Source organism: Peromyscus leucopus, chromosome 4, assembly GCF_004664715.2.
Source record: "Peromyscus leucopus breed LL Stock chromosome 4, UCI_PerLeu_2.1, whole genome shotgun sequence".
In the NCBI taxonomy this organism is placed as follows: Eukaryota; Metazoa; Chordata; class Mammalia; order Rodentia; family Cricetidae; genus Peromyscus; species Peromyscus leucopus.
Window position 1 is genome coordinate 66,603,832 of NC_051066.1, and position 16,043 is coordinate 66,619,874.

At 51.4% G+C, this 16,043-nt stretch overlaps 3 protein-coding genes across 3 annotated transcripts; 1 reads left to right on the forward strand and 2 right to left on the reverse strand.

Annotated features, from left to right (window-relative positions):
• Window positions 1-824: 824 nt before the first annotated feature.
• C1qtnf4 (C1q and TNF related 4) lies at window positions 825-5,252 on the forward strand. The gene is made up of 2 exons (XM_028878835.2): window positions 825-1,040; window positions 4,100-5,252. Exon 2 carries the CDS (start codon window positions 4,105-4,107, stop codon window positions 5,098-5,100), a length of 996 nt encoding a protein of 331 aa, XP_028734668.1. The 5' UTR covers window positions 825-1,040; window positions 4,100-4,104; the 3' UTR covers window positions 5,101-5,252.
• Window positions 5,253-5,382: 130 nt separating this feature from the next.
• Window positions 5,383-8,305, reverse strand: Fam180b (family with sequence similarity 180 member B). The gene is given in 5 exon segments (XM_028878839.2): window positions 5,383-6,441; window positions 6,444-6,716; window positions 6,719-6,761; window positions 6,944-7,011; window positions 7,469-8,305. Coding segments are annotated over 5 exon segments (534 nt in total). The 5' UTR covers window positions 7,545-8,305; the 3' UTR covers window positions 5,383-6,367.
• A 73-nt stretch (window positions 8,306-8,378) lies between these two features.
• Ndufs3 (NADH:ubiquinone oxidoreductase core subunit S3) lies at window positions 8,379-16,043 on the reverse strand. The gene is made up of 7 exons (XM_028878837.2): window positions 15,898-16,043; window positions 15,727-15,792; window positions 14,323-14,420; window positions 13,759-13,908; window positions 11,620-11,745; window positions 11,365-11,484; window positions 8,379-8,624 (listed from the first exon to the last, which is right to left on the reverse strand). Exons 1-7 carry the CDS (start codon window positions 15,959-15,961, stop codon window positions 8,457-8,459), a joined length of 792 nt encoding a protein of 263 aa, XP_028734670.1. The 5' UTR covers window positions 15,962-16,043; the 3' UTR covers window positions 8,379-8,456.

Here is a 16,043-nt window from a genome sequence, read left to right on the forward strand (position 1 = left end):
AAGTGAGGCCAAGCCCATCACTTCCGACGCCTTCATGGGCAATGACTTGTACTCGAATAACTGGGATCAGGTAAGTTTGGAGAGTTCCAGAAAGCTCCTGGGGGCAAGGTGCTATACAGATGGCCTGTGAGTGCGAGAGGGGCAGATGCTGATCCCAGCCCTGAGGCCTTGCTGGACTCCTGCTACCTAGGCACCACTCCACGGATGTCCAAGTCCCATACAGGGACCTTCTATCGCCTTTCTCAACCCTTTTCAGAAAAGAAGAAGAAAAAAAAATCAGCCCACGGCAAGGACCCTGCTTCTCCTTTGTCCTTCCCAGAGGGACTCAAGCCGGTGTGCTGATGTCTGCAGCTCTGTCCTCCCTCCAGCCTGGCTAGCGCGGGAGCATTTTCAGACTTAGAAGTGAGGAAGGAAAAGTGGGGCATTGTCATCTCTTTCTTTTAAGGACATTGACCCATTACCCTTCTCTTCCCTTAGATTTTCCCCAAGGCCACTCATCCCGGACATCCGTCTCACACAAGACCTCATCTCCCACTGTCCTTGCAGCCCGTGTCTTGTCCGAGTCCTCTCTCCCCACCCAAGGGGGAAAGCGGGTCTGTAGGATGATGCCCCGAGCCACCCCTAGTGTGGCCTCTGCCGCGGCCTCGGTTTCCCCATCTGCTAACTTGGGCCGATGACGCCTGCTCTCTGCGCCCTGCAGAGAAAGCTCTGGGTCGGCCAGTGAGGAAGGGTCCCGCGCTCGGCGCAGGCTCGGTGCGGTGCCCCAGGCCCCGCTGCTCGGCGCCCCTCCCTCGTCCTCCGCTCTCCCCTCCGCCTCCCCTGCTCCCCGCCCCTGCGCTTCTCTGCTTCAGCTTCTGCTGTCCTTCCCACTCGCTCACGCCTCTCTGTGCCCGGGTCCCCACTCGCCCGCCGCCCGAGCCCCCCGCCACCCCCGCAGGCCCGGCCAAAGCCGCAGCGCGGGCGACCAGTGCGCAGCCCGGCGTCCTCGCGGAGCCGGATCGCCGGCTCCGACCGAAGCCGACCCGCCCGCCGCCAGCCAGGTGAGGGCAGCCGGGAGGAGGCGGGGGCGCAGGCTCCTCTTCTGTGCGAGCGGGGGCGGCGGGAGGCGCGAGGGACCCGGTCCCTTTTCTGGAAAGGAGGACCTGGGCGCTTTTTCATGAAAGAGGCTCAAGGGCTTTTACTCCGAAGGGGGGGCAGGTCTCTCGGAAAAGGGCTTGGGGGGAACGCTTTTTGGGTCATTTTTTTTTCCCCTCACGAGAAAGGATTAATTGGCTACTTCTGTAAAAGTGGGGCTCACCTTCTTGAAACCTTCTTGAAAGGATGCCGGACTTTCAAGGAAGATAGAAGGGGGGGGGTTCTAGCGGGGCTTGAGAGCGGGATTAACTGGGGTACCGGGAGCAAGGCGCTGGGGGCTTGGAGATGCCCTCAGCCTGACATCGCTGCACCTTTTCCATTGGTTCCGGGGCTCTTGGTCTACCCAGCTCTCTGTCCCAGTTTTTCTCTTTGAAGATGACTATTTTGAGCTTTACCTGGACAGAGCTTTGTGCAGCCATTTCCTTCCCTGGAGCTCTGACACCCACCTGACACCTTCCCATCCCCCTCTGACCTGCTGGGGAATGGGGTTGTCCAAGGAAGGGATCCAGGGTTCAGGGACACGTGCAGTAAAGTATGAAGGGGGGGGGAGGGCACTGGACACACAAGAAGACCCTTTGGCACTGATGGGTGTACCAGGCTTGGCAGGGAGGTGGCAAGGGATAGGGTGGGCAGGCGCTTCAAGAGCAGCCCCGCTAGGAAAGCTGCCGGGCACGGGGAGTGCTCCCACCTCCCAGGAGAGAAAAAGACAGAGGGTTTGGCTCGCCTTTGTTTGCCTGCCTGCCTGCCTGCCTGCCTGCTTGCTGAGCTTCCTCCTCCACTCTAGATTCCAGCACTCTTTCCATGTCTCGTCTGCTTTTGCAAAAGGGGTCAGAGGCGGGAAACAGCATCGGCTGGAGAGATGCCTTTGTGTAAGAGGGAAAGCCAGCAGACAAGAACACTGAATGTGAAATTAAAAAACCCTCTGTTTAAGGCTTACTTTAGTGTTCCGTGGATGACCTTGAGCCAAAAAACGTGTACCCCTCGTTTCAGCACCAGGTTTCTCCTCCATGAAGGGGGAGAGGGTTTATCTATATGTCTAAAGTAGCTTTGTAAAAAGGAACAGATTAGACACTTGGCAGGTGCAGTTTTTACCATGACACAAGGGCCCCTTCTGTCCTCCCTGCCCTCACCAAGTAACCCATAGGACATCTCTGTGAGAATCAGAAAAGCACCTTCTGGAAGGAGGCAGCGTTCGGCTGGACCTGAGGTCTTTATGGTGAGAACGAAAGGGCAGTGCATTTTACCCCAGCAGCTGGGCAAGCGGAATGCAGGCTAGATTCCGATCCTCAGGTGAGCATCCTGGCGTGCACCTGGCAGCTCTTCCCAGCAGGCCCCTGGCATCTATAAGAGATACATGGCTACACACAGTCCCAGGGTACCTCCCAGGAAAGCTCATGTTCCAAACTCTCTCTAGCCCCTTTCCTGCTGGCCTCCACTTTGGAGCCTTTGGGTGTTCAAGCTTCAGAGCCTCTGCCCTACTTCAGAGCATGATGGAACCCCACCATCAGCAGCCTCCAGGAATTGGATAATGCCATCGCCAAGCATTTACTAAGGTTCTAACCCCTTATGTCAAGAACTTGATCACTTTTCCCAGGGGTAAGAACAGAAGTGTCTGGACACCTGGGTAGGTCTGTCCCTATACAGACCTTGTTCACAATTGCTGTCTGGGTATGTTACCACAAGCTGTGTGAGGCCCTCCATCATGCCATTTACATGGATGAAGCCTTCCTTACTCACAGAGTTAAAAAAACAGTTGCCTAAGGTGCCTGGGGTGTGACTCAGTGTCAGAGTGCTTGCTGTTCATTCATTCCCCGAGCCTGGTATCCCGATCTAAGTGTCTGTCCACTCCATTCACCACCACCACCAAATGAAGCCGCTGACTTCAGCATCCTGCCAGAATTTTATTTTGTTCTCCATATCCTCAGCAGCTGTGGCTCTCTCCTGCCCACGGGAGCCAGCCTCCAAACACAAAGGCACAAGGGGGTTATCATAGCCCTTAAAAATGAAAACAAAACGATGTACATGTGTGTATTGTTTGCATGTATGTTTGTGTGCCAAGTGTGTGCCTGCCACCCACAGAGGCCAGAAGAAGGCATCAGATCTAGTTATAGATGGTTGTGAGTTGCCATGTGGTGCTGGGAAATTAAATCTGGGTCTTCTGGAATGGCAGCTAACATTCTTAGCTGCTGAGCCACCTCTCCAGCCACTGGTTACCTCATTCTGTTTTCACAGGGACGACACTAACTCAACGCCTGGCCAGACCTCCTCAGTGCAGGAAGGACCCCAGGGGAGTCTGGGGAGACCCTGTGGGACCACTGAGTAGGTCAGAGGCCAAGAAAGGGGTTAGAGAGGCTCTCTCCACTTATTCCCAGATACGACTTAAAACGTTGTCACGGCTGATACAAAGAGCCCGTGTTTATTGTGAAGGGCAGGCCAAGGACCAAAGCAAAGCCACCGGAAAATGTGGTGGAATGGAAGTGCTGGCTGTTGGCAATTTAGACCTCCTTGACACCCAGAGAAGGAGGAGGGGTGAGGAGAGAGGGCAGGGCTGTAGGCCTCTCAGTAAGTAGAGCATTTCAACATGCTTGCGGCATGTGCACCAGGTCTTATTTGCAAAAGGATTCTCATGCTTTACAAAAGTTTGGAGAAGTACTGGCCTAATCCAATGGTTCTGAAAATGTGAACTCTAAATCAGCTGATCAGACTATACTAAGGATACTATTAAACATGCAAACTCTCAGGCCCCATTCCAGACTTCTGGAATAAATTCGAGGCGGGACAAGTATGGGTGCTGTAATGTGCACTCCCGGTGACCCTGAAGCACCCTAAGTGAGAAGCCCTGGCCTAGTGAAGGAAAACGGGGAGCAAGTCACGGGTCAAGAGCAAGGCTAGGTAGAAAAATTACAGGTGGAGGCAGCCGCTGTCCAACCCTCCTCCCCTGCCGGGGTCTTCTCTCCCTTCCCAGGTGCCATGCTGCTGCTGTTCCTGCTGGGCTTGCTAAGCCCGGCGGCCTGCTGGGCCCTCGGCCCGGCTGGCCCTGGCTCTTCGGAGCTGCGCTCAGCCTTCTCGGCGGCTCGCACCACCCCGCTGGAGGGCACGTCGGAAATGGCGGTGACCTTCGACAAGGTGTACGTCAACATCGGGGGCGACTTCGACGCGGCCACCGGGCGGTTCCGCTGCCGCGTGCCGGGCGCCTACTTCTTCTCCTTCACGGCCGGCAAGGCCCCGCACAAGAGCCTGTCGGTGATGCTGGTGCGCAACCGCGACGAGGTGCAGGCGCTGGCCTTCGACGAGCAGCGGCGGCCCGGCGCGCGGCGCGCGGCCAGCCAGAGCGCCATGCTGCAGCTCGACTACGGCGACACGGTGTGGCTGCGGCTGCACGGCGCGCCGCAGTACGCGCTGGGCGCACCCGGCGCCACCTTCAGCGGCTACCTGGTGTACGCCGACGCCGACGCCGACGCGCCTGCGCGCGGGGCCGCGCCCCCGGAGCCGCGCTCGGCCTTCTCGGCGGCGCGCACGCGCAGCCTGGTGGGCTCGGACGCCGGCCCCGGGCCGCGCCACCGGCCGCTGGCCTTCGACACCGAGCTGGTCAACATCGGGGGCGACTTCGACGCGGCGGCCGGCGTGTTCCGCTGCCGCCTGCCCGGCGCCTATTTCTTCTCCTTCACGCTGGGCAAGCTGCCGCGCAAGACGCTGTCGGTGAAGCTGATGAAGAACCGCGACGAGGTGCAGGCCATGATTTACGACGACGGCGCCTCGAGGCGCCGCGAGATGCAGAGCCAGAGCGTGATGCTGGCGCTGCGGCGCGGCGACGCCGTCTGGCTGCTCAGCCACGATCACGATGGCTATGGCGCCTACAGCAACCACGGCAAGTACATCACCTTCTCGGGCTTCCTGGTGTATCCCGACCTCGCCGCCGCAGCCGCCGCCGCCGGCCCGCCGGCCCTCAAGCCCCCCGAGCTCTAAGCCCCTGCTTGGAGCAACCCGGGAAGGCCGTGGGGGTGTGCATGCCGAGCCGGGACCGCGGCCCGAACGCCCCACCGCCCGAGCATAACAGCCTGCTCGACGTGCCTGGACTCTGCCAATAAAGTGGCCCTGCCCCTGCCAGCCTTAGGGTCCTGCCCTGTGTCTTGACTGTGATACCTTTGCCTCCCCCTCTCCCCGGGACGGGACAGGACTAACCTGACTAGTACAAACCACAGGGCCTAGATGGGGTGGGGTGGGGTGTCAAGCCTGGTAAGAGTGAGAAGGATTTGAAGCATGTTCTCCTAAATTCAGGTAGGCCTCACCTTCATGTCTGTGTCCAGTGCATCCCTCCCTCTGACTTCTCACTGACCAATGACATTCTTCTTCGGGCCCCGATTATGCCTCTCTGTGACAGGGAATATCATCCTACTGCTCTAACCTACTAGGAACACAGGATTCAAGGAAACAGCATGCTCCTTCTTTCAGTAGGGCATGGGACTGAGATAAGGGCTGGACCTGGTTGCCCTGCCTCCTGCCCTCCCAGAATGGGCTGAGTGATTTGCTCAGAACACTGTTAGCGCAAGTTGTCTTAGGCACAAAAGTAAGACGGGCCCTGGGAGGCCAGAACAGAGCTACACAGAATCAGGGCAACACATACCCTACACTGCCTGAGCCAGTCTCTCTGCGAGGGTCTTCGCCCAGCTTGAGATGAAACAAAAGAAGACCTTTTTCTTTCCTCTCCACAAAGAGGTGTAATGTTCCTCCCCCTTTTCCCTCTACGCCCCTTGTAAATAGAGCCACTGAAGTCCAATCTATGCTCCTAGTCCACACGGGGACTCAGAGACCATAGAGTCTTGGTTAGCTTTGAAATGAATCTCTTAAGACTGGGTGACAGGCACACAGGGTTTCCATATTTCACAGGACTGCCGGGATAGGAGTTAGAGGAGCTGACATGAATTACCTTAGGGCTGCTTTTCTTTCATCATGTATTAAATTAAACACACCTCTCAACGCTGACCTCTGGACATACCTGCATGTAACCACGGCTGCCAGTCTTGCCCTTACCTTACTTAGCACTGTGCTTATTGCCGAAACCCAGGCCTTAGCTGGGTCTATGGAATGAAACTAGGAATAAGCATGAGTGATCAAGAGCCAGGGGCCAAGCTAGGCCAGAGATCTGACTAGGAAGAACCAGAGGCAGATGGAGTCCTGTCCAGGGTAGAGAAAGGTGATGAGCAGGGGGATCAAGTCAAGTGAAAGGGAAGGGTCAGGGGCTAGGGTCAAGGATGGAGGCCCAGGAACCCCCACCCCACCCCCCAGGACAGAAACTCTTGCACAGGTCCAAAGTGTTTCCTGTGTCAGGAGGGCAAAGACCTGGGCCCAACAACCCCTCTCCTCAACCTCACTGGTCTCATGGAGCTGATAGACACACACCAGGCCTATAAGAAGCAGATGCTGACTATCCCAAGGGCTAAGAGACCGTCTCTAAAGATCCTAGAATTGCTATAACCATTGCCTAGCACCCTCCGAATTACTGGGCAGGTGCTGCTGCAGGAGCCTGAGTCGACGGCCTGGATGTGTGGATCCTGGTTTCTCATCCTGGACGTACAGCTGTCTATGATGTTCACTTCTACCTTGGCCCAGAGCAGCTGCAAGAGGAGCTGTTTTAGGGGTGAGCTGTCCTCAGGGGTCAGGCATGGGAGCAAGAGTGGGTAAGGCGTTGGGGAGGCCATAAACTGGTGGTAGGGACTCATGTTGGCTGCTCCTTACCACAGGAACGCCTACCCTTAGCTCTCTTCCAAACCCATGGTCCAGGCTAGGAAGAATGGAACTTATGCATCACTTCCGGGCCCTCTGGCTCCTGGAGGCCACTTCCCACCACAGAGCTGTCCATGGATTGGCCTGAGGCAGTAGAGAGGAATCAGATCCTTGCTGATCCTTCGCTCTGAACACCCAGGCTCCCAGGAAACTTTTCTGTGGCCCAGGAGGCATCTTTATCAGAAAAGTTTGTGGATGCCATCTCATGTCCCCTCCCCTATTCCAAATGCACATATATGCATGCTGATAGTCACCCTCCCAGGCATGGCTCTTATCCCAGTGCATGCCAAGTCTGACTCCCCTCTTGGCAGAAACCTAACATGACTCCTGTAACTTGCACAATGCCCTGATAGAGTTTCAGAACAACAGTAAGCACGGAAAGTCATCTCCATAGGCTTTCCACACCATCACCCACTATAGCACTCACCCGGCCCACAGCTCCTCCTCTGCCATGTGAGGCTAAAGAGCCAATACCTGGTGTCGGCCAACAGCCTTTTCTTGGCTCCTAGCCACCCACCCTGAAGCCCTTGAATCACCTGCATGATTCTGAGCTGAAGCTCCCCCACCCCAGGGAGGAGACCAGTGGCCACCACTAGACAGAGCAGGCACTGTAGTGTCCCAGCCATGTCGTCTGTCTCTTCCCCCCAGAAGCGCTCTGCTCTTCATCTGCCAACCACAGCTCCAACTTTCCCTACGGGCTTCTGCATTCCTTTGTGTCAGTCTTCAGTGCTGAGTAGGGCGGGGCTGGCTCTGGCCTCATCCACCTTCTGGGGGCTATTTTCACCCCTCAGAGGTGGGGACTCTTCAGTTTTTCACAAGCATGTTTGTTCTTGCTCAGACGGATGGGCTCTCACCCTTGGCTCAGCCAACCCGGTGGATGTTTAGGTGGGAACACAGGAGATTGGGGTTTTCCTGCCCCACCCAGGCCCCTGGATCTATCAGCTGCTTCCAATACAGCCTGCTGAGATAAGGGCTTTCTTCAGCAGTTTCCAGGCCCTTCAGCTGTCACTACAAAACATGCCACACCTATTCCAAACCCCAAGGACTCTGAAGACCGAATTATAGCTCCAGGACCCCCTAGAAACACATGGAGGCCTACAGAGCACAATGTCTACAACTGTAGCATACTGTCCCGTTAAATAGACGATTTGGCAGGGACACCTACCCACCTCTCCTGAGTCAGTGCCATTTCTACCCAGTACATGTGGCACATGAGGGACGGGGAAGGGAGCACCTCAGCAGAAGAGCACACACCGCTGAGCCTGATGGCCCGAGTTCAATTCCTAGAACTCACATGGTGGGAGATCACTCCTGCAGATCATCCCCACCTCCATATGTGCTGCCACCCCTGCTAAATAGTAAACATTTGAAAAACACACACAGGACAGCCAGGGCTACACAGAGAAACCCTGTCTCCAAAAAGCAGCCAACCAACCAAACAAAAAACACAGAGGGAGGGGTGAATGTCTCTAGGAGTTTATTTACACAGATGACCATAGATAAGTCATTCTTCCTCTAGGATCCACATGCTTCTGAAGCTACTTGGCTTCAGGCTTCTTGTCTCCAGCTTCAAGCTTCAGACTCTCAGGAGGCTGACGATAGGCAGGGAAAGCCTCCCAGGGACTGTTGAGGTCAAACTTGCGGAATTCTTGGGCAAACTCCACTGGTTCAGCTACCACCCGCTTCACCTCATCGTCATAACGGAGCTGCAGGAGCCAAAGTTAGAACTGATAACTGAGGAGCCCATTTCACATGAGCACGGTTGACTCCTCCAGTCCCTTCCCTCTCCCCTTGACTTCTGTTCAGTACTCTTTACAGGCTCTGTCACATCCATGCCTACTACCCATGTGGTCACACATTGAAATAAACTAATGTGTGGGGTTTCAAAATGGCCTTTCCTTTTTACCTGCTGCCAGCATTGCTGATTCCTCTGCCACGTTACATCTTGAGCTCTGAACTGTCTATCTGCTAGCAGACTTAATGCTCACCCAACCACACACCTTAAAAGGTAATAGCAAGTACTGACCTCAGATTAGGAACAGTCAGTGGCTGAAAACTAAATTTAGGCTGGGTGTGGTGGTGCTTCCCTTTAGTCTCAAAAAAAAACCTGCCTCAAAAAAAAAAAAAAAAAAAAGAGGCTGGGTGGTAGTGATAAAAGCCTTTAATCCCAGCACGTGGGAGGCAAGGCAGACAGATCTCTGTGAGTCTGTCTACAGAGTGAGTTCCAGGCTAGCCAGGACTACACAGTAAGACTCCGTCCAAAAACATTAAGAAAAAAAGAAAAGAAAAAGCAGGACAGGAATGTCATGCATCTCAGCATTTCTAAGTTACCTCATTACAAATTCGTATGTGTGCTAATAAACGACTTGCCAGGCCACTAAAGCTATGGCCCCTCCTCCTCAGTGGCCACCTCTCCCTTTTGTGTGTGCACAATGTATATACACATTCATGTGAGCATGTGCATATATGGAGATCAGAGGTCAACATCAAGTACCTTCCTTGGTCATTTTCCACGTTATTTATTTAATGTGTATGATTCATGTTTATAGACTGTGAGTGTGTGTGTGTGTGTGTGTGTGTGTGTGTGTGTGTGTGTGTGTGTATGCTATGTAAGTGCTGTTGTTTACTGCTATGTGCAGGCTGGCCAGCCCATGAACTTCCTGGGATTCTCCTGTCTCCTCTGCCCATCTTGCTGCAGGAGCACAGGGATTACATACGTGAGTTACTATCCACCACTTTACCTGGGTTCTGGGGATCAAAACTCAGGTCTTCTAAGTGCATGGCCAACTGAGCCATCTCCTTGGCCCTTCCCTTATTTTTAAGAAGGGGCCTCCCACTAAGGTTAGAGCTCACTGACTAGACTGGCTGACTAATGAGCTCCAGGGACCTCCTTGGTTACACATCCACCTAGCTTTTTCTGTTGCTGTTGTTTTTGGTTTGGGGGGTTGGGGTTTCTCTGTGTAGCCCTGGCTGTCCTGGAACTCATTCTGTAGATGATGCTGGTCTTCATCTCAGAGTCTGCTTGTTTCTACCTCTGAGTGCTGGGATTAAAGGCTCCTCTGGAACTCAAGAGAGATCTGCCTGCCTCAGCTTCCTAAGTCCTGGATTAAAGGCACCCACCACCATGCCCGGCTTACATCCATGCATTTACATGGATCCTGGGGATCCACATTCAGGTCCTCCAGCTTGTGCAGCAGGCACTTTACCAACTGAGCCTCTAACAGGCTCTTGCCCTGTCCAAGCTGGCCGTAATACAGTCCTTCTGCCTCAGCTTCCCTAGTATTGGGATTATAAGACTGTATCAGGGCGCGCGCGCGCGGGGCGGAGCGGGGCGGGGCAGAACCAGGCGGATCTCTGTGAGTTCGAGGCCAGCCTAGTCTACAGAGTCAGTTCCAGGACAGCTAGGCCTGAGAACAGAGACAGGACAGAGAAACCCTGTCTCAAAAACAAAAACAAAAACAACAAAAAAACCCCACAGAAACAAGGGGCTAGAAGGACTGTCCAGCCATTAAGAGCACTAGCTATTCTTCGGCTTCGGTTCCTAGCACTGGACGTGGTGGACTGTCTGTCCCCAGCTGTAACTCCAGTTTCAGGGGATGTGGTACACCCTCTTCTGGCTTCCACAGGCACCAGGCACACAAATACATATACACAGACACTCATATTCATAAAAATAAATCCCCGACCCCCCTCTGCTTTTTTTTTTCAAGACAGGGTTTCTCTGTGTATAACCCTGGCTGTCCTAGAACTTACTCTGTAGACCACGCTGGCCTAGAACTCACATAGATCCGCCTGCCTCTGCCTGCCAAGTGCTGGGATTAAAGGTGTGTACCACCACTGCCTAGCATAAAAATAAAAATCTTAAAAAATAAAATACAAAAAATAAATAAATAAAATAAAATACAAGCCAGGTATCAATGGTGTAAATCTTTAAGCCCAGTGCTGTGAGTTTGAGGCCAGCCTGCTCTCCAGAACAGCCAGGGTGGTTACACAGAAAAACCCTGTCTCAAAAAGCTCCTTCTGGGCTGGAGAGATGGCTCAGAGGTTAAGAGCACTGGCTGTTCTTCCAGAGGTCCTGAGTTCAATTTCCAGCACCTACATGGTGGCTCACAACCATCTATAATGAGATCTGATGCCTTCTGGCCTGTAGGCATTCATGCAGGCAGATCACTGTATACATAATAAAAAAATCTTTAAAAAAAAAAAAGTACTCCCCTCCAAAAAAATCATTACAATAATGGCTAGCTTTAACTAACACACAATATATCAGGCTTTACACAGATGAGAAAGCTGTCTCATGGCCAAATCAAATAACCTGCCCCACTTCATAAAATAAAATTAGGCCTGCAGCACAGGCTCTTAAACCACCATAGTCTACAGATCCTATTCCCATCATGCTTATGATCTCAGGCTCCATGATCGCTACCCCAGTGTTAAGGTTTCTACCTCAACATAGCCAGAGAGGGGAAAGTCTTTCCGGAAAGGATGTCCCTCGAAGCCATAGTCTGTCAGGATCCTTCTTAGATCAGGGTGGTTAACAAAGAAAACTCCAAACATGTCCCAGACCTAGAAAAGAACAGCTCTCAGGCAACCTGTCCATCAGGGCCAACAGCAAATGAGCTGCACTGCCCCACACCTCCTAGTTACAAACAATGCCTTGCTTCTGGCCCAGAGCAGGACCCACCACATCCAATAACTCACCTCCCTCTCATACCAGTTGGCTGCCTTGTGCACAGAGACTACGGACTCAATGGGCGTCAGCTCATCTGTATAGGTCTTCACACGGATCCGAGAGTTGAAGCGCAGAGACAGCAGGTTGTAGACAATCTAGGGAGAGAAGAAGCTGGAGGACCAAGGCGGCTATAGGATGAGGTCTACATGACAGTATCAGGTTTTATTTTTGGTTTTTCAAAACAGGTTTTCTCTGTTTGGCTGTCCTGGACCTCACTCTCTAAACCAGCCTTTCCTCAAACTCCACCTGCCTCTGCCTCCCAGTGCTGGGATTAAAGGCATATGTCACCATTGGGAGAACGTCAGTTATTAAGGATACAGTGAGTCACGATTCCACCTGTGATGCTGTAGTCTCTACAACTACTTAGAACGGCTTCGGCCACACCTGAGGCTCTGCTCAAGTTAGCTGCCCAATCGCTGCCCCATCATTCCCTCTGGAGGCTCTCCCTGCCCACCTGCCCTAACCCTCACTAGGTTGACTTCTGCTCTTCTGTCACCTTTGAGTTCCACCACAAGTAAGGGCTTAGAAGGCTGAAGCAGGACTGCTGAGGTCGAGGTCTGCATGGCAAGTTTCAAGCCAGCTGACACTCCATAGGGTGAGCCTACTAAGATCTGGCACTACTGTTCTCTGTCTTCTAAAAAGCCTCCCAGACAGGCTACATGTCCTTCTGAGTCTGTTTGTTATTTCTTCTTCTTCGTCTTCTTCTTACTATTATTATTATTATTATTATTATTATTATTATTATTATTATTATTATTGTGTGTGTGTGTGCGCACGCTTCTGGAAATCCGTTCTCTTCTACTGGCGGCTCTGGGGCTAGAAATAAAGTTGTCAGGCTTTCAAAGCAAGCACTGTTACCTACTGAGCCATTTGCTTGCCCCAGCTTAACTTTTTGCCAAGAGTTACTGTAGTATAACTTATTAGCATTTCTGTTTTACTATTTTTCATCTAAAATACTTTTTTTTTAAAGGTTTTTGTTTTTTTGTTTTTGTTTTTGTTTTTTTTTTTTTGGAGATAGGGTTACTATGTAACCTTGGCTTTCCTGAAACTTGCTCCATAGACCAGATTGGCCTTGAATTTAAAGATGTAAGCCACTGTGCCTGGTTTTAATGGGTATTTTATTTAGCTATTGTATCAGTGCTCATGTTTTAAACAAAATTTCTGTCAAATGATTTTTAAAATAAAGCTTATTTATTACCTTAAAAATAGACTATAATTTATAATTTACTGAGGGATTTCTTTCTTTTTTTTTTTTTCCGTGTCACCCTGTGTTCTGTCCTAGGCATTCAGCCATGCTCTTCTTTCCCTGACCTTAGCTTTGATGTGCTGTGACAGTGACAACTGCCTTTTACAGGTTTTATTTCCATCACCTATCCCAGGGAGTCAGCCTATCAGCATATCTAGGCCTAGATAGGTACTTTTGTGGGAGGCGTTTGTTTGTTTTTTTTGTTTTTGAGACAGGATCTCTCTGTACAACCCTGCCTATCCTGGACCTCGATCTGTGGATCAGGCTGGCCTCGAACTCACAGAGATCCGCCTGGCTCTGCCTCCTGAGTGCTGGGATTAAAGGCATGCGCCACCACCGCCCGGCACACAGCAGAAAATTTTTAAAAAGTCAAGCAGAGTAAAGCATGGTGACTATTTAGTAAGCTGATATATGAAGATCATCTAAGCTTTGAAAAGTTCCAGGCCAACACAGTGAGACCCTGTCTCAAAACAGAAGAAAAGGAAAAATACAAGAAGGAAGGAAGCCAACAAAAACTCTGCAATGTTCTGTGTGACCCAGACTGAAGCTGAAACTAAGGAGGCTCTGGTTTCCTTACTTGTCACTTAGGAGACCACCTGTGTCTTTCTTCCCTTTAGTTCACAAACCTCTCACTTTTTTTAATTAGCATCTCATCTTATTTTGCCCTAGTTTTCCTTGAACTCCCTATGTAGCTGTAGATGACCTTGAACTTGTGATCCCCCTGCCCTCACTCCCCAAGTGCCAGGAGTAGAGGTCTACCAACACACCTAGTTTTAGGCAATGCTGGGGCATTATGCATGCTTCCCAAGTATTCTACCAAGCGAGCAATGGATCTGGGCCCCAAACCTCACATTTAACTGACCTCAAAGCGGTTCTGCCGAGTTGGGACATCTACCGCTGTCATGTCAGCCAAGGATTTGAATTGTGCATTGGTGTGGTCCCTGAGGAAAGTCAGCGTTGGGATGACTCCATCAGGATGGATACAGATTTCTAACTCATTAAGGCACGTCACCTGCAGACACAGAAAGGTGGTGTGGAGAGAAGAAATAGCGACTGAGGAAGGAGCTGACTTCAGCAGGAGTCACTTGTTCTAAGGCAGTGGTTTTCAACCTTTTGCTTTTGTTTTTTGAGACAGGATTTTGTTGTATAGCCTTGGCTGTCTGGGAAGGTTTTCAACCTTAATGCTGTGGCCCTTTAATACAGCTCCTAATGGTGTGGTGACCCCCAACCATAACATTATTTTCATTATACTTCATCACTGTAATATTTGCTACTGTTAGGAATCGCAGTGTAAGTATCTGTGTTTTCTGAGGGTCTTGGGCAGACTCCTGGGGTCACGACCTACAGGTTGAGAACCACTGGTTGAAGGTGATGAAATAAATGAGGTAATGATTCTTGACCCAGACCCAAGGACAATGAGTATTACCTGAACGTGTTGGACATACTTGGGTAGGATTTCAGCCACATACTCTCCAAATGCTGAGAGCTGCTTGTGGGTTACCTCATCCCGCGGTCTGACAGTGGCTGGAGAGACAAAAGTATAAAGGGAAAAGGTAGCAACCAGCCCTGCCTCAAGCCTCTTGGGCTTAAGAAAAAGATTCTCTCTCAGTAGGACTTCCTGAAGACCCCCCCCCCTTTTTTTTAATTTAAAGTATTTACTTTTATTTTGGTGTTTTGCTTGCATATTTGTCTAAGCACACGTGAATGCCTGGTGCTCACAGAGGACAGAAGAATGTCAGATCCCATGAGACTGGAGTTATAAATGGTTATGAACTGACATGTGGGTGCTGGGAATTGAATCTGGCTCCTCTGGATAAACAACTGGTGCCCTTAAATGCTGGGCCACCTGAAGAATCTTAAAGGCACAGGTGCAAAGTACCTTCCAGGAATTAAGAAGTGATCAAATTTGGGGGAAACAGTACACCAAGACTCTTGTTACTGTAGTCGGGGTCTTTGCTTCCTGTCTACACTATTCCACAGCTGTTCCGAATATTTCTTCTACTCGTGACAAAAAGCAACAGCATCAGCCCTTCTATCAGACTCAGAGCTCTTTAAGGATGGGAACCAGTCTTCTGTTTCTCTTTCTCTCCTTGACACTTGCTTATACCAAGTTCTTGAAGAATTTCAGGGCTGAAGAGCCCTGAAAGATTATCTCATTGCCCACACTCTACTCCCAGTTCCTTTGTGTATCTATAAGAAAATTAATGTCCAGAAATGGGAAGAAAGCCAGGCTTTCAGTTTCCCAGCATGCTTCTGCTGGCTGAACATAAAATCACATGATCACTAAATTACTTGAGCACCCACACATCACAGGCAAAGAATTAATGATTAAGTATTTTCCGAAGACCTGTTTTGTCGTTCACTAGATCTATGACTGAAAATTTTAACTATCTGAATTGCTTCATGATCTATAGTACGGACAGTAAAATATGCATCTCATTAGGCTGTTATGAAGTCCAAAGGAAATGATTCACTATAAGGCTTAAAGCCTTAAGGTGCCTAGTAAGTACTAGGTTGGTGTGACCTATTATTATTTCTGGACTTCGGGCCTCAAGGGCTTTGTTACCTGCCCTCAAAGAGCTGACAATTTAATCGGAGGATAAAATAATCATGAAAACGGCAATGGGCGATCAAGATCAGAAGGGAACAAATATCTAGGGCACAGGAAGTACTCGATTCTAACAGCAAGGTGGAGTCCTTAGCAATCTCCAAGGACAAGCAGAGGTTTGCCAGGAGGGAAGGGTATTCCAGGGCAAGGACAAACATCTGACAGAACAATGGAAAGCCCCTGCTAACGCTGGGGAGAAGAGCGCTGTCCGCACATACTCACGGCGCGTGTCAGCCGCCGCGCTCTCCCTCCTCACCCGCTGCAACAGCACTGAGGGTCGCTCAGTCCCTGCACAGAGAGAAAAAAAGCACAAAGGCGCGGGTGAGACCCGAGACGTCTCCGTGCCGGGCGCGCCTCTGCCGCTGCCCGTGCTCTCGGCTGTCCCTTGCTCACCCCTGGCTACGGAAGCGGCGCCTACGAGCCCGCGCCACCAGACCCTGGCTGCGGCAGCCGCCATGTTCCTAGGATGCTGACAAAATAGCCGAAGGACAGCACTCAGGCCACGGAGCCCCAAGGGCACGGACCGGAAGTGGAAGTGT